Source organism: Tyto alba, unplaced genomic scaffold (assembly GCF_018691265.1).
Source record: "Tyto alba isolate M040663 unplaced genomic scaffold, T.alba_DEE_v4.0 Super-Scaffold_41, whole genome shotgun sequence".
NCBI classification, from domain to species: domain Eukaryota; kingdom Metazoa; phylum Chordata; class Aves; order Strigiformes; family Tytonidae; genus Tyto; species Tyto alba.
Window position 1 is genome coordinate 9,933,946 of NW_024881317.1, and position 27,484 is coordinate 9,961,429.

General features: G+C 42.6%; 1 protein-coding gene across 2 annotated transcripts in view; it reads left to right on the top strand.

Moving 5' to 3' along the window:
* The window catches only part of LOC104363625 (cell migration inducing hyaluronidase 1), a 117,549-nt gene that overhangs the window by 81,689 nt on the left and 8,376 nt on the right, over positions 1-27,484 (top strand). For both annotated transcript variants that reach the window (XM_042803818.1, XM_042803819.1), the window contains exons 12-25: positions 3,303-3,478; positions 4,057-4,266; positions 9,876-10,081; positions 13,322-13,391; positions 14,276-14,404; positions 15,110-15,195; positions 17,990-18,121; positions 20,117-20,152; positions 20,243-20,398; positions 21,934-22,114; positions 23,841-24,056; positions 24,977-25,188; positions 25,663-25,848; positions 26,557-26,761. In XM_042803818.1, coding sequence (XP_042659752.1) covers positions 3,303-3,478; positions 4,057-4,266; positions 9,876-10,081; positions 13,322-13,391; positions 14,276-14,404; positions 15,110-15,195; positions 17,990-18,121; positions 20,117-20,152; positions 20,243-20,398; positions 21,934-22,114; positions 23,841-24,056; positions 24,977-25,188; positions 25,663-25,848; positions 26,557-26,761 — 2,201 coding nt within the window. The remainder of the gene's footprint in view (positions 1-3,302; positions 3,479-4,056; positions 4,267-9,875; positions 10,082-13,321; positions 13,392-14,275; positions 14,405-15,109; positions 15,196-17,989; positions 18,122-20,116; positions 20,153-20,242; positions 20,399-21,933; positions 22,115-23,840; positions 24,057-24,976; positions 25,189-25,662; positions 25,849-26,556; positions 26,762-27,484) is intronic.

Below are 27,484 nucleotides of genomic sequence, written 5' to 3' on the forward strand. Positions count from 1 at the left end.
GGCCTGAGACCCAGGTTTTACGGCTCGGTTCAAGTATGGCCGGTTTTCCTGAAGCTTTGTACAGTTCAGAGGGACTGCTTTGAATTGTTTTGTTGATACAGGCATGCATTTGATTAGTGGATCATCCATGTTTGTTTTAATGCATACTTTCTTTTAATAATTACCTTGTCTTTACCAACAACTGGTGACTTCAATAGTCACTGTCTGAGTAATAAGCATGGTAATGTGCTCATATTTTGATGAATCAAGACTTCTACCAGGCAAGCCTATGCATTAAAGTTGTTCCCTGTGAATTTACATTTACTAACTGGAGGCACTGGTATGAAAGATACAGTGGCAAACCCAGGGTGTTTTTCCTAATCCATCACACAGGCCTGTTGTGGGGAGACGTAATCCTTGTCACTGCAAGTCTTTGTTTGATTTAGATTATAACATGGCACAAGCCCAGCTTGCTGTCAAGGCAACATCTCCATGTGAGGGATGCAGCAAGACCAAGCCCAAAGGAGGAGTTGGTGAATCAGTGACCCCTGCTCAGTTTGTTAGCAGTTGGGCAATCATGGGCACTGGCTTTGATGCTGAAGCAGCAGACACATTCCTCCCACGTTCAAATCACCGTGTTGCCTTTTCAGTATCAAAGCACTTCAGTGCTGGTTTGCAAATCCCTGTCTTGGCTTTGGTGCTCAGGGTCTCAGATATCGTGGCTGCTCTCTGGTAAGGCTCCGTGTGCTGGCTGTGAGCAGCAGCCTAACTTCAGCTTTGTAGTTCTGCAGAATGAGATGTTCCTGTCCCCGTGTGAACTCCCTGAACTCACCACGGAGCAGCCTCTTTTCTGCTGTTTTTTGTCATGCCCATAACTAAACATGCCCCAGCACCTCCCCAGAAGTGCCACACGCCTGTAAATGCACATCATGGTGCTTCTGGCCCCATGAGAAGTGCCCAGTGCTGGAGTGCTGGTTCCCAGTAGGCATTTACAGCACCTGAGGGCTCCTGTGCCAGGGTCAGTCTCCCACGAGCTGTTTCAGGAGCATGGCCCCATTGCCATGGGGAGCTTGAATTTCTGGCTGCCTTGAGGAGAGGTTTGTTTTTCAGAACTCTGTTAAGGGAGCTATTATTCAAAATCCACTTTTACGTTGGAAGGGAATTGCTTTCCATCTCTTCTTTTATCTCCAAACAAGTCAAATCAGCAAAAGCACAAAGTGAAAAACATGCACACAAGAAGTTATATTTAGAAACTGGTTAGTCTGTATTTAACATTCCTGTCAGTGCTTACCCTATTTTGCATGTCTGGACTGGTGTTAAATTAAATTAAATACATGCAAGCATGACATTTATTATTCTAGACCTCAGCACATGAATAACAAAACTGCCTATCTAATTTCACTGCCACAAATCCTGGAGATGTGGCTTCAAATAGGATGTTCTTATGATTATCTGAACTTCTTCCTGCATTTCAGTAAATTAAGGAAAGGTCAGCTCAGGGGGAAACTGAAAAATATCAGCTTAAAAAACAATTTCGTAACAAGAGGCTGTGCTCCTTAACAGACTTGCTCAAGGGTCCGGCAGAGAGTATCCTCGTGTGGAGGACACTCACTGCAGCGGCTTTTTAAATGTATGTGAATAAGAGAAGCGAAGCTGCTTTTTGGACAGGCTGGGTCTGGTTTTGGCCACATATCTGATGAGGTTCACTGGCTTCAGGGCAACAACACGGGGAAGCCCAGGACTTTCTAGGGAGGCAATCGCAAAAGTGGGTGAGGTGCGAACCCGTGGCCCCTTGCAGCCCTTCATTTCTGGGGCTGAGCATGGAGCTCAGAGGAGGCTCATCTTCCCAGCACAGTCATGGCTGAAAGCATCTACCTATTCTGCCATCACCACTCCTCTAGATAGAGAGTGGTTTTTCACATGACCACATTAATTTGAAGGCAGAGGTGCCAAGACAGAGGGCACATGTAGCGATGTGAGCCCCATCCCACAACACAGCAGTCTCAGAGCAAGGCGGATCACTCACCCTCTCCAAATCCCAGTATTACCATCAAACTACACTGCTCTCAGCTGCGGGAGAAGAGGGAGTGAATGGTGTTTGCTTATTAAAGTCAAAGCATCATGTTTTGGTTAAAAACAAGACTGTTTCAATGTTCAACATCCTCCCCTTGACTTGGCACCTCTGCTTAAGCATAAAGTACTTTCCAGCAATAGCTAGGCTTCAGGCTTGCCATTTGTTTCTAATTACGGATTTGAATGATTCCACTGAAATTAAATACATGAAAGTGTATCATTCCTTAAAGTTCAGTGTTTACTTAAAGAGTTTATTACTTATTTTTACTGGAATAATACAGAATGGAGTCAGTAAGATGAACCTTTTCCCAACTGCATTCTCTGCAGAAAGCCACAGAAGGAAGGAGGGAGTATGAATACCTTTGAATGAAATTACAGCAAAGAGATGATTTTGCTTTCTAGACATCCGCACTGCCTGGACTACACTCCTTTCTGGTCAGGCCAGGGAAAGCTTTCTGTGCTTTTAACTCCTCCATGGAGCCAGGTGTGTGTGCGGAGGATGTTATGAGTAATTTGGCCTCTCAAAGGGGCATGTGTCATGGGGCAGATGGAACATCCCATGAACTTCAGCTACACCAGGACAGAGTGAAGAGTTGAGAGCAAGTTGGAGACATGCGGGTGGATTTAAAATTGGGAGGGTTGGGAGGGCAGGCAGCAGGAGGTTTTGCAGTCCGCAAGCTGGATTAGGGGTTGCAATTGTCCCAAGCCACAATTTCCACAAGGTTTCCTCCCCAGTCCTCTCCTTGCTTAGCTTAACAGCCATGTCGTTAGCAGGATCAGACTAATGCTCACCATGAGTAGTGCTGTGGGATCTCAGCAGCTCCCAGTGTCTCACTATAGGAACTGCTGTGCTAACCTTAGGGATTTAGACTTTTCAGTAGCTACATCATCCGTTTTCTTTGCATTGGATGTTCATACATGGCTGACTGTAACCCAAAGTAAAAAGATCTCAAATGATTGCAGTCCCTTTTCAAGGTAGGAAGTGTGTTTTGTCTAACTGACTGTTGGTTTAACTCCCTGGCTAAATGAAGCAATTTGAGACCAAAAATCCCACTTCCTCTGTTGCAAATATCTCAGCAAGACCTTGGGTGACACCTGTGTTCCAGCTTTCCCTCTTTTGAGGAATCAGCCAACAGTTTTTGCTGACTCAACTACTCCTTTCATTATCACACCAACCCCACCACAGGAAGCACAAGAGGAAACCAGAAATGTTGGCAGAGTAACCCTGAAACTGGATCTTGTTCCTTTAGGGAAAGCAACATATCTCCATATTGGTGAAGTCATTGATGGTGTTGACATGAGGGCAGAAGTGGGGCTGCTGAGCCGCAACGTCGTGGTGATGGGCGAGATGGAGGGGCAGTGCTATGAGTACAGCAGCAAGTTATGCTCCTTCTTTGATTTCGACACCTTTGGGGGACACATCAAGGTAGGGCTGGAGACCTCTCTTTGCACTTTCCTCCACCCAGCCACACCTTCACATACCAAAGAAGCCAGGATGCAGAAAAGGAAAAATCCCTCATGTCAGCCAGTGAGCAAGCAGCCTCTCCCTGCAGTGCAGCAGATCCACCCTGCTGCTCCTGCCTGTCCCTTGGCTTTGAAGTGCACCTCACACCCCTGCAGATGTTGCTCAGCCAGGCTGGTGCTCAACCCACCCAACATATAGTCTCCCCATCCTGATCCCAGTTTTCTCCACGTTCTGGTGCTCTCCCAGAGAGTTTGATTTGAGCCCAGCTGACTGAAACTCATGGAAAACATTAAATGCAAATTGTTTTCCTTCTAAAATTAATTCAAAGGTAGCCATGGCAGCAGTGATGGGATCAAAGAGCAACTATGGTCCCCTTAGCCACCCTAACCCTATTTCCCTCACCCTGCAGCCATACACTCCCTTCCACATAGTAAACCTCTCTAACAGATACCGTACGACCTTTCCTATCCCTGTAGTCCCCTCCTTCTTGCCGTCATCAGTCTTTTCTATTTCATAACTCCTGTTCTGTTGCTCTCCAGATTGGTCTTAATTTTAAGGCTACCCATATTGAAGGTCTAGAACTGAAATATATGGGCCAGCAGACAATGGGACATTACCCAATTCACTTCCATATGGCTGGAGATGTGGATGAGAAAGGAGGCTACAACCCTCCAACATACGTGAAGGATGTCTCCATCCACCATACCTTCTCCCGCTGTGTCACAATCCATGGATCCAATGGTTTACTGGTAAGAAGCCCCAATTTCTACCTTTGAGATCAAGCATGAATGTAGTTTAACTATTGCAGGGTGAAGTGTTTTATTGTTAGAGCTAGGGTCTGACTCCTCCCACCTGCCTGATTATGTGGCTATATATTCCAGGCATTAAAAAGGAGGAGGCCAGTGTGGCACTGTAGGCTGTGCGTGACTCAGAGCGGGCAGAGCTTTTGTCTGTGTATGTCTGCAGACCAGCCCATCTCTAATGAGTAGTTGGATCTATCTATAGACAGAGAGCTTGCTATTTGAAGAGGATAATCAGAAGGTTTAAGTGTGCTTCATCTTTCTTGTAATGAAGGTTTCTGTTTGCCATGCCATTCACAACATTAAGCACTCACGGAGCTTTGATTTGTCAGAGTAGCCCTCCAAAACAATAAATCCTTTAGGATAAATCTATAAAATGACCTATGCTTACCAGACAAGTTACAGCACACCAGAGATGGTAAGAACACATTCAGATTCTCCCCAGACATAGTGGTGCCGCCTTCTTTGGGATAAGGATGAAGAGGGAAAGCAACACTACCTTATTGAGCATCTTGGAGACTGGCACATAACCCCAAAAGGCTTTCCTTACTCTCATTCCACCTCTGATGGCTTCTTCTTACCCATATTCAGGAAATGTGCAGAAATCTATCCGAAAAGCAGAGCTGATAAAGGTCTGAAATAAACATCAGGTTTGACTAGACAACTTTTCCTCAAGCATCAGCTCAAATACAAAGTCTTAAAATGACAAGATTTCTGTAGGCAAAGGACTTGCACCCATTTAGTGAGATCTCAGTGTATTCCAAAGGGAAAAAAATTGTATCAGAGCCCTGAAAAGGAGCATTTATACAGTCAGCCATGGTGCCATATTTAACAGTTATATGTAACAGTTTTAGGAGAAGATGTACCACTGTAAGTTGTAACCTGGATGGTCACTTTGCATTAGGAGTTCATATTCATACCATTCTTAGCACAGTTACTGTAACATCTCATGTTAGGAGCGTGTAAGGATCTGTGTTCCTTGAATTTATTTGGGGAATAGCATTTGCTTTCAACACGTAGCTAGGAGATAATTTTTGCCCTTCTTGCTGATGAATGCTTCCTCCTTTACTGACTCCAGCACATGGAGTGCTTTGTCTTATAGTCTTCCTTTTGACAAGGGCTGCAGGCTACAACTTCTAAAAGTGGCAACATTGGAAGGGCAACTCACAGGCATAATTAAAATGCACAGAAGTTGAAGAGAGGGCATTGAAATTGCAGCTCCAGAAGCAGAGCAGCTTTTATCTGCTATTTATGAATCTGAGGCTTTGGGTTTGACCTCTATCCTTCTAAGTTTATAACATGATCTTAAAAACATACGAAGTGAACACTGTTTCTGAAGAAAAAAGACATTCTACTGTATAAATTATATAAGGCATTCAGGGTCATATGGCATCTTTGCAATTCAAAGTTGCCAGAACAGGGGCTCAATATACGATTAATGTGCAGAGTGGAAGGGCAGTGTTGCAGGACTCATTTGTCACACCATCATGAGCTGTTACCAGTGGCACCATAAAGACATTTTCAGGCTGCACAGAGGATGCACAGCTGTTGATGATCTGCAGACCAGCTAAAGCTCTGCATCTGGATCTAATGTGAGATCTTCATTCCCCAGTGGTTAATACTTGCCAGACCAAATATCCAGAGGCTGGCATTTTTCTTATGAGTCAGATAGGTGGGTTCATATAGAGCATTAGTATACACGTTCATATAGAGCTTAGTTCTGTCTCTTGTGTTTTCTCCAAGTGACAACTGTGCCGTGGGAAATACATGGCATAGGGAGCCACGTGTTCAGTCTCTTCCAGCCAAGATGGCATGATGAAATTTAGACAGGCTGATGTAGCTGATGAAAGCAGCTTGATTCTCTTGCTATTATTCAACAGCCACATTTCCCTAAATGACCATGCTTTGCCTCCATGACAAGGCACCCAAGAGAAATCATGGAATTTAGGACGTGTAATCTGAAACATTAGGCAAGAATTTAATCCCTGTTGATTATATTTTATCAAAATGTGTGAATACTAAAGTCTAGTCATAATACTTTACCTGTTTTTTATTTTAACCATATAATTATTGCTGACAACTGAAAAGAAAGCCCCAGTGAAATAAAGCAATCTGACCAAGTTTGTTCAGTTGCGTCACAAAAGATATGCTCCAACGGTTGCATCACTTAAATGTTTCATTGCTCTGTGATAGATATCTGCAGTCAGCAGGTCCCCGCCTTGGTTCATCAGGTGATCCCACTACCATCTCCTCATCTGCTTTCTCACTCTGTTTTCCTTCATTTCCTCTTTCTTCTGCCCCAGATATATTCACAGATATCCACATGAGTGTCTGATGATTACACTAGTTATTCTATACATTTCCTAGTTGCCTGTTATCTTCTTACTTGGACAACACTACCTGTTTCTACATGCATGAACACCATTTGTGCAAACAGCGATGAGCTCTGTCTTTCCCTAGGTAACATTCATTCCCTCTGAGATCAGATAGATCCAAAGCATACTTTGCTGAGGGAAAAATTGTCTTGATGATGTGCACAAACTACACTTTGGAAATAGCCATACAAAAAAAAGTTACCTGTGCTATTAAGCCTCATCATAACACAGCACTTAATGATGTCCTTAACATTAAGCCATTGATTTCAGAGGGGCTTCTTGCATGACTGTGGTTGAGTGCCTATGCAAATGTTTTAAGAAATGGGAGAGGGGCATCAGTTTTTTTAACTGTCATTAAAGCAGACTGATAATTTACATATAGGCTCCCTGCTTGCTTCGCTATCACTTTTCTCAAGTCACTTCAGAGATACTCATACTGAAAACACTAGGAGAAAAGAGTGTCCAGTTATTCCTGATGACAGAAATGTTTTTCTGTGGGTCTGTGCAGTGTGCTAAAAGTCACTATCTCAACATTAGCTCACTTCCATTGATGGTCTATTCTGCACTTGTCTGCAAATTCATATTCATTGGAAAGCGCATAGGGTCCTTCTGGAAACAAATCTGTAGAAATTCTTTTCTCACCATAATTATTGTTTGAAAATGCAATAATTACCCAATGTTTTCTTTAATATATTGGCCATAAAACCACCTAGTTACGCCACTGCTATCCCAGGGTTGAAACTTTGCTCTGATTCCCACTCTCTCCACTGGATCCCAGTGTGCAAGCTAAAATAGAAACAGCCATTGGGGAGCGAAATTAAATGGAGGTCAATAAACAGTCTGGCAGAATCCAGGGCAGAGCTATACTTCATGGAATAAGAGGTTGTGCTATCTAACTGCTTCAGTGGTATCTGCTTCTATTAATCCAGCTATACTACACAGCAATTGTTTTACCATTAAGGGCATTATCTGGCCATAAATTGCTCACGGTTAAAGTAAGATTATGGACTATCAGGAAGGTTTTAATAAAATAAAACATTAAATCCATTGGAAAGCTGATTTTGGAACAAGTATATTGTTTGCTATCCAGGCATTTCAGCACTGGGCTTGTGCATGAAAACATGGATTGGAAACTAAGTCAGAGCTGACCGAGAGAGGAGATATGGGGAGAGTATTTAATCAAGTGGAGGGTGACAAATACCTTAGGGCCCAGGTCCCTGGCTGCTAACTCCGTGTTGTTCTCTGGGCTTTCAGGGATGAGTTAGGAGAACAGTGGGCGTTTGCTGGCTCTGAGCCCCTCTGCCAGTGTGCACCCCCCTCTCTGCTTCACTCCTCTCTCACCATACTGGGAGACGCATTCCCTTGCAATGTTACTCCTGGTGCACAGAGGTGGGCTTTGTCCCCACTAAAGTCTGGTCACTTCAGGTTTTCGTGTCCCAGTCCTGGTGCAGTGCTGTGTGGGCTGGAAATATAAGTGGCCATGCAAAGTGGCTAACATTTCCCTAGGGAAACTGTTTCCATCATCTAAATGTCACAGCACCATTACTTATGTGCCTTGGCAGTAATACTGTTGTGCTAGAGAAAGCTAATAGGTTTTGGTGGCAGTTTCTGTGCGATTCTGACATCTCTGTGGTTAAGACTTCCTCTACCTGTTGGAAAACTTCTGAAGATAGCTCGCTCTCCTCAAATGCTCTTCTGTCCTGTAAACCTCTACCATTACAACTGGAACAGCTTGTTCTTCCAAGAGGCAACAATTCAGTCTAGTACATATGTTTTACACCTAAATAAAGAAGCTTAAACCTTGCAGACTCTATCATCTAATTAGATCAGGGAAGTTAGAAGTAAATTTCAGTAAGATAGCTTAAAGGAATACACCACTTTGCAGGTCATTTTAGCTGTGTTTAATTTACTGTGATGACTCGTGGTCAGAGATTTCAGTATTTACACTGGAGCATGGATGATACATAATAGATGTGTGCGCAGATGTAAGCTTGTAAAAGATTTGGCGAGCCCAGTGTTCTTTCTTGTGTGAAAACATATTTGTAACCATTTCAACACTAGTCCAGGGATTTTATATGAAATTGGTGCTCCTTGCTTTGAGAATGAATCATGAATATGACAGAGGAGTCTCAGGCCTTTTTACAAAAGTAATTTGGGCAGTTAAGCATCCAGCTCTCTCAGTGACACCACAAAAAAAAAAAATAGGTCTTCTATCCAGTTTAATATTGTCTTTCACACCTTGGCAACTGTTGTTTCATCAGAAGCATTTGTAGGAACACACTGGTGTCAGGCTAACCTTTGCCAGGAATATTTCCTAAGTCCAAGGTGGTTGATGCATGATGTCTGATGGGAAGATCAAGGAGAGAGCCCAGGAGACTCAGCACTTCACATGGCCAATGGAGACCTGAAATTAATTTTCCATGTCCCAGACATATCCACTAACAACTAACTTACTGGGCATGGTGTGTCTGAAGGCTGTTGTTTCCTAGCCAGTCTTAGCCTTAGGCCTTCAATTCACATTTCTGCTCCTGAAATTGTTTTCTCAGATCTTTCAGTGGTGTGATGGGTATTGTTCTGTCCAACACAACGGTATCCCAATGTTAACATTCAAACCAAAAACAGAACAACACTGATTAACACCAGCTGATTTGTCTCAGGGTCAGGTAAAGCTTCTGTCAACAAGTTGGAAAACAGGATCAGGTCAAACCTAAAACAAGCCAGCCTGTCTGGAAAATAACTTGCTGCCTCTCTGATAGCCTGAAAAAATATTTTTTCAGCTCAGCTGCATTTTTCAGATGCATTTTATGTAGCTGCTCATGTAACTCCACGTGAAGATGAATGAGCCCAGATGTGATTTGAACATCTAACATCCTCCATTCATCCCCCACCCCATGTTTTTTCCAGCCTCATGCTAAAACAGTCTCTGATTTCACAGGCCCAAAAAAAGAATGGAATGAACATTTCCTAGGTGATGACAAATTCTAATTAAATTAAAGTGTTGGAGTTGCTGCTTAGACTGTAAGTTCTTAAGAGCAGAGAGTGATCTTGCTTTTGTTTTTGCTTATATACCCTGTGTTCAAGAGAGTACTGAAGTTCCTATGTGCCATTGCTGTAAAGTTTCTTCTTATTAGACAGTGGCTGAAGCATGAAATCCGAACACTGACCTTTGTTTTGTACATGCAGGTGAAGGATGTTGTGGGTTATGATGCACTGGGCCATTGCTTCTTTACGGAGGATGGACCAGAAGAGCGCAACACATTTGATCACTGCCTTGGGCTGCTTGTTAAACCGAGCACTCTGCTCCCCTCCGACCGAGACAGCAGGATGTGCAAGCTGATCACGGAGGGCGCTTACCCGGGGTACATCCCTAAACCCAGGCAGGACTGTAGGTGAGTGGGAGCCTTCCTTTTCTTCTTTCTTTTCTTTGCAGGACTTAGCCATAAAAGATAGTATTACATGTATATGATTATGTAGTCATCCGTAGAGGTCTGGGCTGCATGCCCCGAAGGTTGAGAGAGCAGTCCCCTTGGGATCTTTATACCTGTGCGATTCAGGTGCCTACACACTTAGGGTGTAATTTGCATTTTTGGCATCGAGTCAATTGAGATGGTTCCTATCTCAGATATTGAAAATCTCCCTTTCAAAGTACACAGTGATGCCTTGTACCTTATGTCATCTTGATCCCAATGGTTCAGCAAAACATGCTGCGTACAGAATGGGCTGTGTTCTGACATTTGTGCTCCTCTCAAACAGTAGCTGATTTTGAAAATACTCCCATTAATTCAGAAGTCATTATTTGTGAATAACAGATACTGTTTAATGATAAGACATGGGCATTATGTGTTCATTTGGTACAGTCTGCCCAAATTGTGGGGTGAAACCAAAATGATATCATAAATACAGTTTAGCACAGAATTGAAACTTGACAATAAAAGATCAAAGACTGTATACACCCAATGGATCTCTGGTGGTCTTTCTATTCATGAGGTCATGAAAATGTTTCCATGAGAACTTCTCAGAACTTCTATTTGCCACAAACACTGTATTAAACTTGAAAAACACCAAATCTCCCTTTCATCTCCCTTTTAGCAAGATCCTTTCCTCTAAGTGTCCTTGCAGATCTGCCAACTGAGGTTTAGATGAGGATTATAGAAGCATTTGCAATAAGAAGGGATTTTACAAATTATTTTTGCAGTTCTGTTGCTGTGCAGAAAAAAATCAGGTGAAGTATAGAAGAAACACAACCAGCTTAGCCACACAGCATTAGAATTTTTCTTAGAGGAATTAATGAATGCTTCATTAGCAGCAATTTTTAAGCACAGGTTAGAGAAATCCCAGTCACAAATACTGTAGTTGTAGTTGACCCTGTCATAAGGCAGGATATGGACTCACTGAGCTCCTGAAGATCATTCTAGCCCTTCTTTCCATGATTTTCCAGTTTTTTTTCTGCCCCAAAATCAAGGTGCATAACCTAGGAATATGATTTCATTGCTAACTACTGGCTGTTCAGGGAGCCTACTCATTTTGATGCATATCAGGAAGATAATTAGCTTTCTTTTTCTTCCCCCATCCCCCTGACTCTTCTTGAGAGAGTACTAAACTCTTAAAGTAAAATCTCTGTGCTTAGCAGCTAGGCAGGCAGATCCCCAGCTGTAGTCCAGGGAGCATAGCAAGTGCCCTGGAGCAGATCTGTGGAACCACATTGTTTTCAGAGTGTTTTCCATTAGAAGTTAGACATCAAGTTTAAAATTGATGGTGAATCATCTTGAGGACAAGATCCCTGTGCAACAGAATGGGAGGTCTTCCATGGTGAAGATTTGTCTTGAGACCACAAAGCATTGGTGCTGTGTTGAAGCTGCTGGGAGATAGGAACACTTCTGCTTGTAGTCCAGATTTTTCTCCAGGAATTTACCCTGCTGTAATTGGAGACAGGGGAAAAATCTACAGTGAAAAAAAAAAGCTAAATTTCTGACCCACAAAAAGTCAATGAGAAAATCTCTGGAGCCAGACTTCCATCCTGAAAATGAGACAGTTAGAAACTGATTGATGCCTAACAGCTAAAAATCTTTGGAGGATTTCTTTTATTTGGAAATACTCTCAGTCTGCTGAGACTGTATCTGTATCACCCATTCTGTCCTCAGAACAAACTGGGGTTTTGTCCAAAGAAACATATTTTTAGCTTTTTAGTTTGGCAAGGGAAAGAGATGGCAATAAGCTTTTTCACATCTGTGTTTGTTTATAAATTGCACTTAATGTCTCCATTCATAAAATAAGAGTTAATCAGCCATTGTGCTCATTTTCCACTGATAATCCATTTAATAGTCAGAGGGACGTATTTTCTGTCATTTTGAAGACTGTTATATGAAAAAGTGCTAGGAATGATAGACAGATGTCTAATGAAAAGCTCCTACAGTACTTCGATCTGCCATGTCTTCCTTTATAGAAGAATCCAAGGTCTGATCAGAAAAATAGCTTGTTTTGCAAGTGCATGAGTACACTAACACTACCTCTGGGGCAGCGCGGGGATGGGGGATAAGCACCGGCTGCGGCTCCATCAGCTTGGAAGAGTCAGGCATGCAGCCGCTGCCAGAAAATAAGACAGTAGGATTGTGCCAGATGACACAGTAACCTGCCCAGTCCACATGGCTCTGAGGAAGGGGATTGGGCTGAAAGACAGGTTACTGTGGAAATACAGTGTCCTTGCCCTTGCCTACTCAGCAGGAGTTAGTCTGTACATAATCTCAAATTGTTTCTTTCTAGGCCAGTCCCATGCCCAAATTAGAAAAATTTTGCAATTCCTTCATGATAAAGCCACACAAACAGAAATTCATCTTAGGCCAGCAAAATCAGCTGGCCTAAAGCCCCCGTGAAGTCCTTCATACCAAGATTAGAATAGACATAAGGGTTCAGTAGGTTCATCCCCTGCAGGAGGGCGACTCTCACCCTGCAAATTTAGGGAGGCATTCTTCTGGTTATAAGTGGTGGATGTTTTCCTCCCAAAGTTCATGTGCCTGTTGGTTAATGAATGCTGTATGTCACATGATGGACAGTGATGGATTGATCTTTCCTCCTTGATGGGAATCTTTCAATTAAGAGTCTTTTATGTGCATTAGACCAATGGAGTCCTTTTGTCCCAAAAGAAACGCATAGGAGGGTGAGAACAAATAAAGTTAATGAATCACAGCAGGTCTAGGAAAAGGTAGGTACCAGGGTACGCTTGGAAAGCCCATAAGAAGCAATTTGTTTGGTCCCTTGATTAAACGAGTCTCTAATGAATCTGAGGGCTTATTTGGGGGCAAAGTTCTCTTCTGTGACTTGTGCAACAACATATTTACCTTATCATAAAACATGATTGACATCTGACAGCTTCATAGCAGGCTTGGAATTGCAGTTGAAATTCCTCATTTAGTACTTGGGGTTTGAAAAGATAAGGCCATGCTCCCTGTCAAACCGCAGAGGACACACGTGGTATGAGAAGAGAAAGAAATAAAAACATTCCCTTTGCTCTCTAGGCAGGACCCCTTATCTGGGGAGTTATCGGCCCTGCCTGTACTGGGGGGAGTTGATCGGTGACTGGTGTGTGCTCAAGGTGTCTTTTTCATGTTATTCTTTGTTTTCCTGACCTGCAGCGCCGTATCCACCTTCTGGATAGCCAACCCACATAACAACCTTATAAACTGTGCAGCTGCGGGATCTGAAGTGAGTGCAGAAGTTTCTTATTTGGTAACAACTCAGACCGGTTACAGCCCTGCAAGGCTGAGGCTCTTGTTGGAATAAAACCTGCCTCTGTTACACAGGCATTTTTGAAACTGCTCAATCGTCACATATATTAATGTGGCTAGTGCCACCAATAAAAAATAATGCTTTTGCTTCACACGTCTTGTCACTTGCTGTTTCTGGAGCTAGATGTCTTTAACAAAAATTCCCAGCCTTTGCACAGTGTGCAGCCTGAAAAAATTAAATAAATGTGACTGCAGAGTCCCAGTGAAGTCTTTGGCAATGATTCTGTTGATTGCAGCACAGTAATAGTGCTCTGAAATTTCAATCAGCACTAGTGCTAATTCCACAGGAATTCTTGGTCACATCAGGAGCCTTTATTTTCCTACTAAGACAAATAAACAAGCAAACCAAGCCTTAAAAAAATTGATATGGTTTTTCCAAAGCTTCTAAATCTGAATACCTAGATTCGGGCTCCTAGATACATTTTTAGACACCTAAATAAAAATTATCTGAATTTTAAGAGCCGCACATGGAGTGATAGGATGACATCAGTGTATATATATGTGTGCGTGTGTGTGTGTGTATGTGTGTTTTATGAATTTTGAAAGTCTCACTTATAGCTTCAATATAGATGTCAAAACTTAACATAAGCTTTGCAACTTGAAGATTCGGGAGTGTGAATGTGAATGTATGTGTGTGTTAAACTCTTTGCTGCATATAGTCATACAGGTCAGTGCTGCTAGCTGTGATTTGTCCTGAAATCTTCTGGGTTACATCTTGTGGCTTTACTGTTAAATCCTTGGGCTAATGTAGGCCAGCAAAGAAGTTCAAGCAAAGTCTCAGATGTTCATCCTCTTTCTCAGGAAACAGGCTTTTGGTTTGTTCTGCACCACGTGCCAACGGGGCCCTCAGCGGGCATGTACTCCCCCGGCTACTCGGAGCACATGCCGATGGGGAAATTCTCCAACAACCGTGCACATTCCAACTACCGGGTGAGTCTGCACGCAACGGGAATGCTGCCCTCGAGAAAAACACCATCTTCTCGCTCCAGCTCTCCGGGTCTGCAAGCTATTAATGCCTGTGCTTTCTGTTTCACTAAAAGTTACTGCAAGCTTGTTTGTGTCTGCAGATAAAGCAGCTTGCGTGCTGGCGTGGGAGCTCTCGGAGTCAGCCAGCACCCGCTTCACTTGGCTCTTGGGCATTCAGAGACACTCTTCCCTCTGCTCAGGCTGCTTCTCTACTTCTGCACTCCTAAAATAGTGCCTCCAGGAGCATCTATTGGCTGCTTGTCTAATTATAGACCTCAACTGCCAATGTTAGCAATTAACTGAACAGCTTCTAGAGGGATAAATACGGGCTGCTGTGTCTAATCACCTTCTCCTCACTTACTTACCCTTAGCATGCCGTGTTGTGGGGCTGGGTGTTCCTGGGTGCTTCAGACTGCATCAGGGTGTTTATGTGTATGGGAATACATGCATTTACAAGAGAGGTGCAGTTTCTGGAAATGTGCAGCACTTTTGGGGCGTATATTCAAGTCTGGGATAGTCCTGGCAGCCCTCTGTTTCACATGCTACTAACAGAAGCAGTTATTAGGATCGTGCGAGGGACTTTGGCTTAGAACAATTAGAGGTAGAGCCTGGATATGGAAAGAACTGTAGAATATAGAAATAGACTGTAATACTTGATTTCTCTTTTAGGCTGGAATGATCATCGATAATGGAGTTAAAACCACTCCAGCCTCTGCCAAGGACAAAAGACCTATCCTGACACTGATTTCTGGGAGGTAAAGTGTTCTGCACAGTTTAGTTTGGAAAAGACTTCTCTGTAGCACTGACTGAAAGCTATGAAATTTCCTCCAAGGAAGCTGACAAGAATCATTGCAATGTCTTTGGGGTGGCTCTTATTAAGGAAAAGTTTTCACTTAGAGTTACCACTTTCTAATTTCATCTTCTCCATTCTCCTTCCTAAGGGACCACCAGCAGCCACACCCTTTTTGTTTTGTCTTTGCTCTCTAGCTCTGAGCTGAGTTGGCATGGATGTTACATCTGCTCTAGAGTGTTCCATTGACTTTTTTTTTTTTTTTTTTTTAATAAGCAAGACAATTACATGCTGTCTGGTCAACAGCCCTGCTGCAAAAACTTGCTGCAAGAGTTTCCCAGGAATAAGAAATTAAACAATTTCCTGGGAATGCTGTTGATTTTCTTTATTCTTTTAGGGCCTGCTTGATCAAGGAGTGCTTATGAGATGGAGCTCACACTTTTATTTCAAATTTCTGTCTAGTTCTAAACCTGACACTGCAATAATAATTGCAGTTAAATACACAGAGCAACCCTTCATACCTGCTGCTGTGCATAGCCTCTGTGTGGCATAATGGAGTCATTTAAAAGTACTGGAAACCTCTCTATAGAGTGTATCCTGTCAGCAGACCTGCCATGGTCTGGTGGCTTATGAGAATTCCCTCTCTTTCCCCAAAGCTGACCCCAGTGAGGAAGCTGATGTAAGCAGAGGACTTCCTGCAGTCAAAGTATAATAGCATAAGGACATCACTTGCACCCTTTTATCTCATTAGAGATTGAGTCTGGCTCTTAATTTAGTTACCAATCCCAGAGAGAGAAAAGGTCTTAAATATTCTCAAGTTTCCTAGTTTTTGTTCCTGACAGACAAATTGCCTCCAGTTGTACCCAACCCACATTCCCCCACAACTGGGTTTCTTGACAGAAGAAACCATGTAGGGAAGAGAAACCTGCTGAAAACCTATGCTCAGCAGGGGATAAGACAGTTTTTTCCTTTTCTCCTTTTCACCTCTGGGGCATGGGTTACCCAGATTGCTGTAGTCTTGCACTGGGCAAGCATTGCAGGGGTTGGATTGGTTCTCCTCCCCAGGGGAACCCAGCCAGCAGCTCAGATATCAGTTATTCTGTGAGCCACATCACCCCAGTGCTCTGCCTAGCAGCTGATGCTAAAAGATGTTAAAAAGTGAATATTATTTACATTGTTTTAATGCTAAATTAATTGAAATTATTAATTCAATTATAAAAGTAACTGCTAAAAAAACCGAACCATATTAAGAGCAGCCTGCTCTGCAAGTACATCCAAATTCTCCTGGGAGCCTGATGCTGCTTTTCCATATAGCTGAACATGTGCCTTGGGAAACTGCCTGCTGCCACAGGCGCAGTAAATGATTACAAAAGGCAATTTGTCCCTTGCCATACAAGGGCAGGAATGACCCCTGGAAGCCAAGCAATTCATAATGCAGTCATGTTTATGCTCAGGGATTATCCACCAGCACAGGCTGCAGCTCAGATTATTTATACCATTTTCCACTTTTCATGGGTCAGGACTGAAAGACTGAATAAATGATTATAGATTGACTGCCTGGGGCAAACTTTGAGGTAGGCTGGGCAGTTACAGAGTTGGAGAGATCATTCTGCATTCAGTTACAGTATTAAATATCTGAGTCAGATTCTGCACCCTGTAGTGTTCCTCCAGTTATACATGGATGTGAATGAAACTGGAATCCATCTCAAAATATCTGTACTTAACAATGTCTGGGGAATTCACAAGGGCTGATACTAAATCTCTCTCTGAAAGCAAATTCACAGAGATGAAGCTGCCAATGCAATATTCATTTACTGAAACCCTATCAGCCTGATACTCAATTTTAGATTGATATGATGGCTTATTAAGCAAAGCAATGCACTATTGAATATCTGTTAGCAATTTGACAGCTTGGCCTCTCTACTCATTGGTGTGGCATGAATTTTAATCTCTGGACCATCCATTGCTGGCACGGAATTAGATACTCATCTGTCAGGTTTTCTAAGATGCGTAGCATGATGGAAGATGCTGCTTCAGTAGCAAAAGGGAGAGCTGTGCCTCAGGACCGAGTAAATGATGGCCGAGCTCAGCATCGCCACAGCAAGCCAGATCCTTGCTCAGATCCTGTGGCCCAAGCAGCGGCTGACAGGCAGCAGCTGAGGGCACACGTTGCTGCAGTTTCCACTTGTGTCTGCTTTTTTCCTACATCAGCCAATATTTCATTATACTTGAGAGCTTCAGAGTTAATAAATCTTGTACGTGTGTCCTCGGTAATGTATAGTGGGAGTAGTGAAGGACATACTTTCAGCCCCTCTCCAAGATGTTTTAATTCCTTTCCAGAGCAAGGAAAATTTGGCAGTGGTACTCACAAGGTTAGGAGATAAGAATGTTCAAAAGGGAAAACAAAAGGATATTTATCTAAATAACAGGAATATGCTAAAGGATAACAGTAAAGGATTAAAAAATATCTCAGACTTTTGGGAACAATAATAAACTTTCCATGCTTTTAGCAATATATCAGTAATACAATAATGGAAAGGTGAAAGGAAACTTGGAGCAGGTCTTTACAACTGCCTTGCCTGGACTGTCCTTCCCTTGGCAGTTGGGTCTGACCATTGCTGCTTGACTAGACACGCTACTTGGATGGACTGTTGTCCCAGAGCTGTTCCTGAGTTAGCAGAAACCAGATGTTTAGCAGGGCCATGCACGGGGCAAGATACCTTCCCTCTCCAACCTTTCTTCTCTCCTTCTGGTTACAGATACAGCCCACACAAAGATGCTGATCCTTTGAAGCCCAGGGAACCTGCAATAATTGAGCACTTTACTGCCTACAAGAATCAGGATCATGGGGCCTGGCTGCGGGGTGGAGATGTGTGGCTGGACAACTGCCAGTGAGTTTTGCCTTATTTCAACTCTCAGAGTTCAGCCTGGTGTTTATGGCGAGCATAGCTGTGGTTCAGACTATTTATATCACTTCGCACCTTTCGTATGGCCAAGATTGAAATAAAGATGAAACGTTAAGTAAACACAGGCATTATTTTACACAAACAAAACCTGCTTTGTCTGAACTGAAGACCCCTCAGATTGTTTCTCTGTGTGATGCCGACCAGCATTCAAAAATGATCACACACACACACACACACACACATACACACAGAGATGCAAATAACTGAAAAGAACAACTAATTTTTTACATTAAAAACAAGGTGTTTTGGAAAGAAAGCAGCCAAATCCACCACCTTCTCTGGCTAAGCCTGGTCACAGATCAGTTTTATGTGGTTCACTGTTATGCTGAATAAGCGACTACTGACAAAGCAGACATAAAACTATGCATCACAGCAGCAAGAGAGAGAAACTGGGCAAGTGCATGTTGTGCTCTTTGAAGGCTGTTTCCTTCACTGGTCAGAACAAATATTTGTTTTTCACTTGAAAACAGATGATCTTCTACAGTTTCTTTTGCTGAGCCAGGCTCTTGATATCAACCTCAATGAGGAAAGAGGATAAAAAGGAAAAAGTTACTTTATGCAACATATTGTGATAACCCTAGTAGGAACAACTGTCATGCCATTATCTAGTGTCCAACTCTTGGTCAGAGCTGCCTTATCTTCAAGTGACCCAAACCTCTCAAGGCAACCGGTGGTATAAGCTGGCTCTAGTGAGACCGGTCAAGTTGGTGAGGATGAGACTTTATCAGAACAGTCAGAAACGTAATATTGAGTAATAGTTAGTGCTTATGAATTTATGAACCAGAAGTATCTAGCCCACTCCACAGCCAGCAAGTGTTGTCTTCGCAGGTCACACTCATGTCACTGAGACATTTGCACTGCTTATGGAGCAAATGCAGCACATGGAGGTTGCTAAAAGACCAAGTACTTTTATCAGTTTCCAGCAGCAAACCTAAGAGTGTACGTGAATTTGAGGAAGCAGCCATCAAACTGTAATTGTCTTTAAAGCCACAGTAATTTCCATTCCTATTGCTACAAAAAGACTTATGTATTACATTAACAAAATAAATGTTAATGTGGCATGGAGTGTATAAACTGCGGTGTGCGTTTATGGGGCTAGAGAAAGCAAAGGAGAGGCAATAGCGTGTCAAGGGCTGCCACCTACAGACAGAAGCAGGAGAAAGCTGGGTTTTACTCTGCTGCGGGATCTCCACTGGTGTTTTGCTGACGTCGGTGACAGATGTGTTGAGTGACACCAATGTGAAGATACTATCAAGACTTATTCATATTATCATAATTGTTGTAGCCTTCCTAAAGCAGGAGTCATGGACCAACAGTTGTGATTTATCTCACTGAAAAGCTTTGGAATTTCAGCAAAATGTAAAGAAATGTAAAGTCTTTTTTTTTTTTTTTTTTTTTTAAATAAGGAAGATCTGATTTTTTCTCCTCCCGTTGATGAAAGACAAGCTTCTCTGCTTTTATAACATTTCCTCTTGTAAAGTTATTTCATGGAAGCAGTATTTGATACATGAACACATAGGAGCACAGAGGTGTGCATAAGGCAAGGCGCTATTAAATAATGAAAGCTAGTTGGAGTGAGAGATAAGAATAATCTTTTTACCTAGTGGTGAAAAGAGCATAGTCATTAGACACAAGGAAAAAGCTTCATCAGACAAGTAAACTCTGCTTGGTAATCACCAGTTTAACCTCAGGTGCATGTCTGCTACTTCATATGATCTGCATATAATGCAAGATGTGCCAAAAAAGATCTTCCGAAACTAGACAGGGAACAAACCTGGAAAAGCCTGAGTTCCCCATGAGCACTGTTCGGTAATTAAGCCCTCCTGTCCTCCACCTCATTGGTTTGGTTGTTTTAGTTTGACATGATAAAACATAAGCATAAACCAAACCTCTTCTGAAGCATCTCTCTTCTCTTTGCAGGTTTGCTGACAACGGCATTGGCCTCACCTTGGCAAGGTAAGTGTGGCACAGGCTGTGCTGCAGCCTGGGGCATGGCTGGGGGGGATGAGTGTGAGCAGCCCCTTCACCTCCAGCCCTTCCTCATAGTGGTGGAACTTTCCCTCATGATGATGGCTCAAAGCAAGAAATCAAGAACAGCCTGTTTGTTGGCGAGAGTGGAAACCTGGGCACCGAGATGATGGACAACGAGATCTGGGGACCTGGAGGTCTGGATCACAGAGGAAGGACCCTGCCCATCGGCCCGTAAGTTCAGCTCAGCACATCAAAGCACTCACTGTTCCCACTCAGTGCAAACTCCAGCCCAGTGTTGTTTCTTCAGCACTGTTCAGTTTAATAACCATTACGCAGAAAGGATTTGGTTTCATGTCTCCCGATCCCAAAGTCCTTTGTGTACAGCTGCTGCTGGCAGGTACATACTTGCAGGCTGCCAAGACAGCATCAAACTCCTCTTTCCTTCCCCCTCCCCATTGCAAAGAGAGCTGAGAAGACAGCAAGAGGCCCGTGTGCTAGCTGGGCACTTCTGTATATGTGGTCAGCAGTGGTTGAGCAATGTGGCAGTCTCCATCCAGGTCAGCTGCCAGGAAAGCTCATAGAAGCCCTTGCCAGGGCTTGAACTGGCCCAGATGTGGTCATAGATCCCCTCAGAGCTGCTGTTACTATTGCTGCTGTGCTGCAGGAATGTGATGCCCTTGTTAAATAGTTTTGAAATAGCCAGTGAACTTCATGTGTGGCCTCTTCCTAGACCTTAGTCCTACAGATTGGTTTGCAAGTGCAATCATGTTTTGTTGTTATTCCTAAAAACATAGTTATCCTAACAGTAGTCCTACAGTGAACAAACAGCTCAGTCGATTTTTTTCTGCCGTATTACACACCTCAACTTTGCTTGTCAGTAGTGATACAGGAGACTTGTTATTAACTATAGTAATAATGAAAACCCAGTCTGCTACAAGTCTCCTTGTAATACCCTTTACGCGTATGTGGGCATATCTCATCTTGGGTGTTATGTGCAGAAACTGGGAGAGACAGAACAAATGTACAGGAGCAGGCAAGTCTTGTCCCAGGGAAACCGTTCATATGAGGAAGTGATCAAATTTATTTGTCATAAGTGAAATTTGAAACATCTTATCTTAACCTCTTAAGGAGATTAACTATCTCCTTCACTTAATCAGTGTGAAAAATTATGTCTTCTTTACCTTGCAGATGGTATCAGAAAAGGCTGTTAATAAAGGATCATTAGTCTGTCCCTTCACCTCTTTTCAATCCAATAGATTGTAGACATTTCCCTGTTTTCAAATCCATTTTTTATTGCAGTTAAGTTGCACTGTTTCTCTCCAAGTTCCTTTGAAAGATATGGTGAGACTTCTTTTAGCCTTGCCATTGCTCAGCCCAGGGAGTCTGAACGGCTCTGATGAGTTTCAGGTTTCACTGCTGCAGAACTTATTAATGATGGCAAACACAAATTTATTCATTTTTATGTCAATGCTTTGGCATTGCTGTAAGTTCCTTCCCTGGAGGAGTACAGACCAAATAAAGATGATCTGCCCAGACATGAGAGAACTTAAACTGAACTTGCAAGGATAAGAGGACTTCACAGACCTTAAAAGGAGGGAAATCCATTCTCATCCAAAACATGAACTCAGGAGTCATCCTAAGGGCTGTGAAAAATGCAAGCAGCTGGGAAACAAGTGCTATGGGTCTGTATATGTCTAGAATACATTCTCATCCTCATGCTAATGTGTCACGACCAAGTCTCTCTGTCACCTCCAAATGTGTTTTAGGGATTTTCCCATTCGAGGGATTCAGTTCTATGATGGACCGATCAATGTCCAGAACTGCACCTTCCGCAAATTTGCTGCCCTTGATGGCCGACACACGAGTGCCTTGGCCTTCCGACTCAATAACGCCTGGCAGAGCTGCCCCAACAACAATGTCACCGACATCCATTTTGAAGACGTCCCTGTGAGTTATCCTTCTCAGAAAGGCGTTTTCCAGTTGGCTTGGAAATGGGGTTGTGGGCAAAAAGGGTGTATCAGCCTTTAGAAAAAAACATGAGATCTTCAGGAGGTTTCCCACTGTCTTTGCCAGAAGTTTAACAAAGAGAGAGGCAGCTAAGAAAGAGAAAAATGGGTGGGTGAAATAGCAAGAAAATCCAATTCTCTGACAGGTTTGCAGCAAACCAGAATCAGACATTAGTTTCCAAAAAAAATAATGACATTCAAGTGAAAATAATTTCCATTTCTGTATGTCTCAGAAACTGTGAAATAGGGAGAAGAATCTTCCCCTTTCATCAGAGTTATAATATTAAAGCAACAGAAGGAAGTCTGTTGTGGAAGGTCTAAGTCACCTAGAAGCAGAAAATACTGATTTTGGGAAACAGCCAGTGAAACTGAGCCAATGCAGGGTAATTCTGCAGCCCTGCACACCAGGGTAATTTCATGGACTCCCGTTCTGCAGATATAAATGAGAGCAGGACCCAGCCAAAAAGGGTCTGCCAAACTTTGAACTACAATATGAACTTCTGGGTGCTGGTCTGACCCTGTCCTGGGGTCTATGCTTTTGAGTTATTTTTGTATTTGCTTGCATAAATATGTGCTAACTGGTCTGCTGAGGTTCACCTCTAGCAGCTGTTAAATCCAACTGCCAAACATTACAAACAAATAAATAAATAAAGTGGTTGGGACTGAAATGATTTGGGTTGCTTAACTTTCAAAAAATTAGCAGACTTGCTTACATGTCAGGAAAAGTGCTGACTAGTGATCCTTGTGCCAAATGGGATGGGAAAGGCAAAATTCCCCTAAAAGTGTTGGTTGGTCACTCTCTTGCATTGTACAAAGCAGGCTGGTGACATGACATTTATTTATGCTGAATAAAAATATCAGTCAGAAGTTGCCTGAGTGGCCATTTCCCAGGGGAGGTTTCTGATTATTCCCAGCATCCGTGTGGCTTTATGTGGCTTTGGAACCTTAAAAATGTATTAGCAGACAATGAGTGATGTGGCTCTAGTGAAATTGCCCTGTCTCCTGAACCTTCCTCCAGAATTTTAAAACAAACCTTCTCACAGCTGAGGCTGAAATTCTGGTTGTTTTAGCCTTTCTCCTATGGTCAGCAAGGAAATCTGAGTCTGCTCTGTCTGAGAAATCAAACACACCTTTTGGGTGTGTGGCCCAGCTCTACACTGACTTCAGGCTTAACAAAAGGCAGCATGTAGGCACAAAGAGACAATCCTAATAAGCCTGTACCAAATGGCACTGATGTTCCTGCCAACTAACAAGACCAGCTCAGATGGAAATGATTTTGGTTTTTCCATCTTTGGGTGGTCAGTTTCAGAAGCTCATAGTTTTATTACCACATAAGTGCTCTCTCAGAGGACCTGCAACCCCATGCTTCCTCTGGAGTCATGGCACCTCAGAACCATTGAACATCAAGCCTACAATGTCTCAAGATGAGCAGCCAAAATCTGTGGCCATTTAAAGAATGGTGATGTTACTGCATATGCAGATTTCTTCATGCGCAAGTTGACCCACAAACCCAACTCTATTTCTTGTCCAAGCTACTTTCCAATGCCAAATAAAGTCAGGAAATGGGTCCTTCGAGCCACTCTAGTGACCATAGTCATCCTTTGTTCTGTACTCTAAGGGATGAATTGCTTTCTGGAAATGTAAATGTGTTTCACTGTTTTGTTTAGATTACCTCAAGAGTCTTCTTTGGAGAACCTGGTCCCTGGTTCAATGATCTGGATATGGATGGTGATAAAACATCAGTTTTTCATGATGTAGATGGTTCTGTGTCAGAATATCCAGGCTCATACCTGATAAAAGAAGATAACTGGTTAATCAAGCACCCTGACTGCATTGACGTGCCCGACTGGAGAGGTTCCATCTGCAGCGGCCATTTTGCACAGGTAAAGCTGTTTACCTTGCAGTATCATTATTGCTTTACTTATTTCAGATTTATTGGCACTGTAAAGCTTGACCTTTAGAAATGGACTTTCTTCAGGGTGCTTAGAGTTTATTTATCTGCATGTCTGCACAGGTGGTTTTGAACACGAGAATACTGTGGTGTATTTTCAAATACTTTGGCCTTGACTGCTAACAGCTCTAAGAACTTCTGCCTGAAATCCCCTAAGAGATCAATGAGCATTAGCAAATTAGTATCCATATATCTATGAACTGTTGGCTAGTTAATTTTCCTTGATTTATGGAGGGAAGTGTTGCCCACAGTGTTATGGGAAATGTGCTGAGCAGTCAAAATTAAACTTCAGCTCTCATGATCTTTCATCCTGTTGTGTAACCACCAAACCATTCTTCCTACCACATGAGCTCTGAGTGCTGCTGCCTTGAGAGAGTCCTCACTTTCCTCTGATGAGTAGTGCCTGTTTTTGTCTTTGATGTTGCAACTGTTGTTTTTTTTCCTGTGTAGGGCCACCAAAGCCAGTTTCTGGCCTCTGAGCTGGTATTCATGCTTCAGAAATCTAGACAGAAGGGTCCTTGTTCAGTAGAAGTCAGATCTCTGAGGTAGATACTGTCCCACTACTGAGGGATGCCACTAATGCTGTGAAATACTTCAGCCCTACTACAGGCCTGTTTGAAGCCTTGACTGGCACATACTCTTGAACTCAGTGGATGAGGAAATGATCCTTTTTTTTCTGAAAACAGTTTACTTTGTTGAAAAGGAAGCCTAAGAAATTGAATGTAAGTGTACTGCATACAGGTCACTGCTGAAGTCACAGGCCTCACACCACGTCACATCTATTGAATAGTTTCACTTTTAATGTTTTACTGTTGTTCATTAAACCCTTAGTGATCTTTTTTTTTCATCTAGATATACATCCAAGCCTACAAGCCAGCCAACCTGAAAATGAAAATAATAAAAAATGACTACCACAATCACCCGCTCTACTTGGAAGGGGCTTTGAGCAAAAGCACTCATTACCAGCAGTATCAGCCAGTTATAACTCTGAGGAAAGGCTACACCATCCACTGGGACAAGACAGCCCCTGAAGAGATGACCATATGGCTCATCAACTTCAACAAGTGAGTGATCCAACCGAATTCCAACATTCCAGACCACTAATGTAACTACACATTTTTAATGAGCGAGGTCATCACCTCACGAGCTTTTCCAGAATGAACATGCTTGTTCCAGGAAGTCCACTGAGTTCACCATCTTTCCATTTGACATCTCAGATTCCTGTTTCCTCCTGCAGGAAGCCCTGCAAGATAACACGGTTCATTTTCAGAAGCCTAGAGCTAATCATTCCTGGTGCATGGAAGACACAGGTGTAGAAGTCAGGAGCAATTCTGACCCATATTGCTTAACTAACCCATGGTTGTTATGTCTAATTTACGTTGCATTGATTCATCCCAAAGCATTACAATTTTAACCAGCCAGGAAAAAATTAAGTTACATTTCAGGGTGAATTATTTAGTTTGGCTTCTAGCATGCCCAGGAAAATAATAGTCATGTGTTGACTTGTTATAACATGGGTCTTTCTTTGCTATTTTTAGGAATGACTGGATCCAAGTAGGTTTTTGCTATCCTAAGGGGACAACATTTTCCATTCTCTCAGATGTCCACAATCGTCTCTTGAAGAAAACGTACAAAACTGGAACCTTCTATAGAACCTCTCAAATGGAGAAATTGGAGCACAGATATCCTAGCAAAGGATACTACTACTGGGATGAGGACAGTGGGTAAGGAAGCAGGTCTTGCCTATTTGGACACGGCTTTGAGAAAGCTGCTGGAATCGTGAGCAGTTTGGCTAATGCCGTTAGCAGGGATCACAACAAAACCAGAAAGTCTTTCTGGGAATGTGACCAGTGTTTAATTTTCCTGGGACTCCCACAGCTGCCAGTCATTCATAGCCTCTGCTGCACTGCCAATTACTTTGAGAAATGCTTTGCCAAGTGAATACAAATTAGAAAAAAAAAGGCAAAAGCAAAGTGCTGACCATGAAACTGCACTGGAGGCACACCCAACCCTTTTTGTTTTGAACAGCAGCCATTTATAAATACACTACAGGGGTGCACAGGAACTAAGAGTGTAAAGCCTGTTATTTTCTTTTAAAGAATTAAAATAATGGGAAAGAAAGAAAGACCTAAAATACAGAGTATGTATGTCTATATAAATATATCATTATAAAATAGAGCTTAAAGGGAGTTCAGGTGTCATCTAATTTCTCTGTCTTAAATTCCCTGACCTCCCTAAACCATTTGTGAGATGTGTGTCCCCTTTTATTTGCATGTGGTATGTTAAGCACTATAAAATGCAGGCATCAGCACTGAGGGTTTCCAATGCACATTAGTGCAAAGCATTAGGAAGGAGTCCGTCAAAACTGGGAGTTAGTCATTTTTTGCACAGAAATCTTAAGGATGCTGTTCACTTTTCTCTCCTACCTGCAGGCTGCTGTTTCTGAAACTCAAAGCTCAAAATGAGAAGGAGAAATTTGCTTTCTGCTCTGTCAAGGGCTGTGAACGAATAAGGATCAAAGCTGTCATCCCAAAGACAGCTGGCATCAGTGACTGTGAAGCCATGGCCTATCCCAAGTACATTGAGACACCAATAGTAGAAGTGCCAATGCCTAAGAAGCTCTCTAGCGCACAGCTGGTAAAGTAGTTGATTTCTTATCACAGGATTATTGCCATTGTAAATCTGTAGTTCTGACACATACTGTGCCCACAAACATAGAAAGACTTTGTACCAGGTTCAATATATTCTGTGCCTACTTTTCTGAAATGGTTCAGGCATGTGAAATAATATGAAACAGATTCTTGCACGTGCAAAGAGCATGGGTCCTCAAAGGACAGAGCCACCCAAGACTTTGGTTGAAGTTGGATACTTAGTCTTTTGGGGCTCTGTTGTGATGTGCTGTGCTTAAAAGCAGAGGGTGAAAAGTGATGAGCTGGAAGACAGATTGGTCCAGGGAATACAATTCTGGAGAGATGCAAGGTTCTTTGCCTGGCCTGCAGCTCCTCCAGGCTATAAGAACAGCAGTGTCATAGAGGGGACTGCATAGCTAAGTCTCATTCATATAATGCACAACACTGTCTCCTATATCCAATCCAGTCTGGTTCTGGGAGAGGGGAGGGGGATATTTATCTGTTTTTTGGTTTTGTTTTTTTTTTTTTCACTCATCACCCTTGAAACGGGAATGCACAGAAAAGCCTCAAAGAATTATGCGTCAGCTGTGCAAAGTGAGAGTCATTTATACTCTGCCATTTGGTAAACAATTTAAATGCTGACAGGATGAGCAGAGGGGTTACCATTATGCCCAGTCTCATTAGCAATGCAATCTGGCAAATCAGTGCTTATTATGTAGCTTTCTTGTTA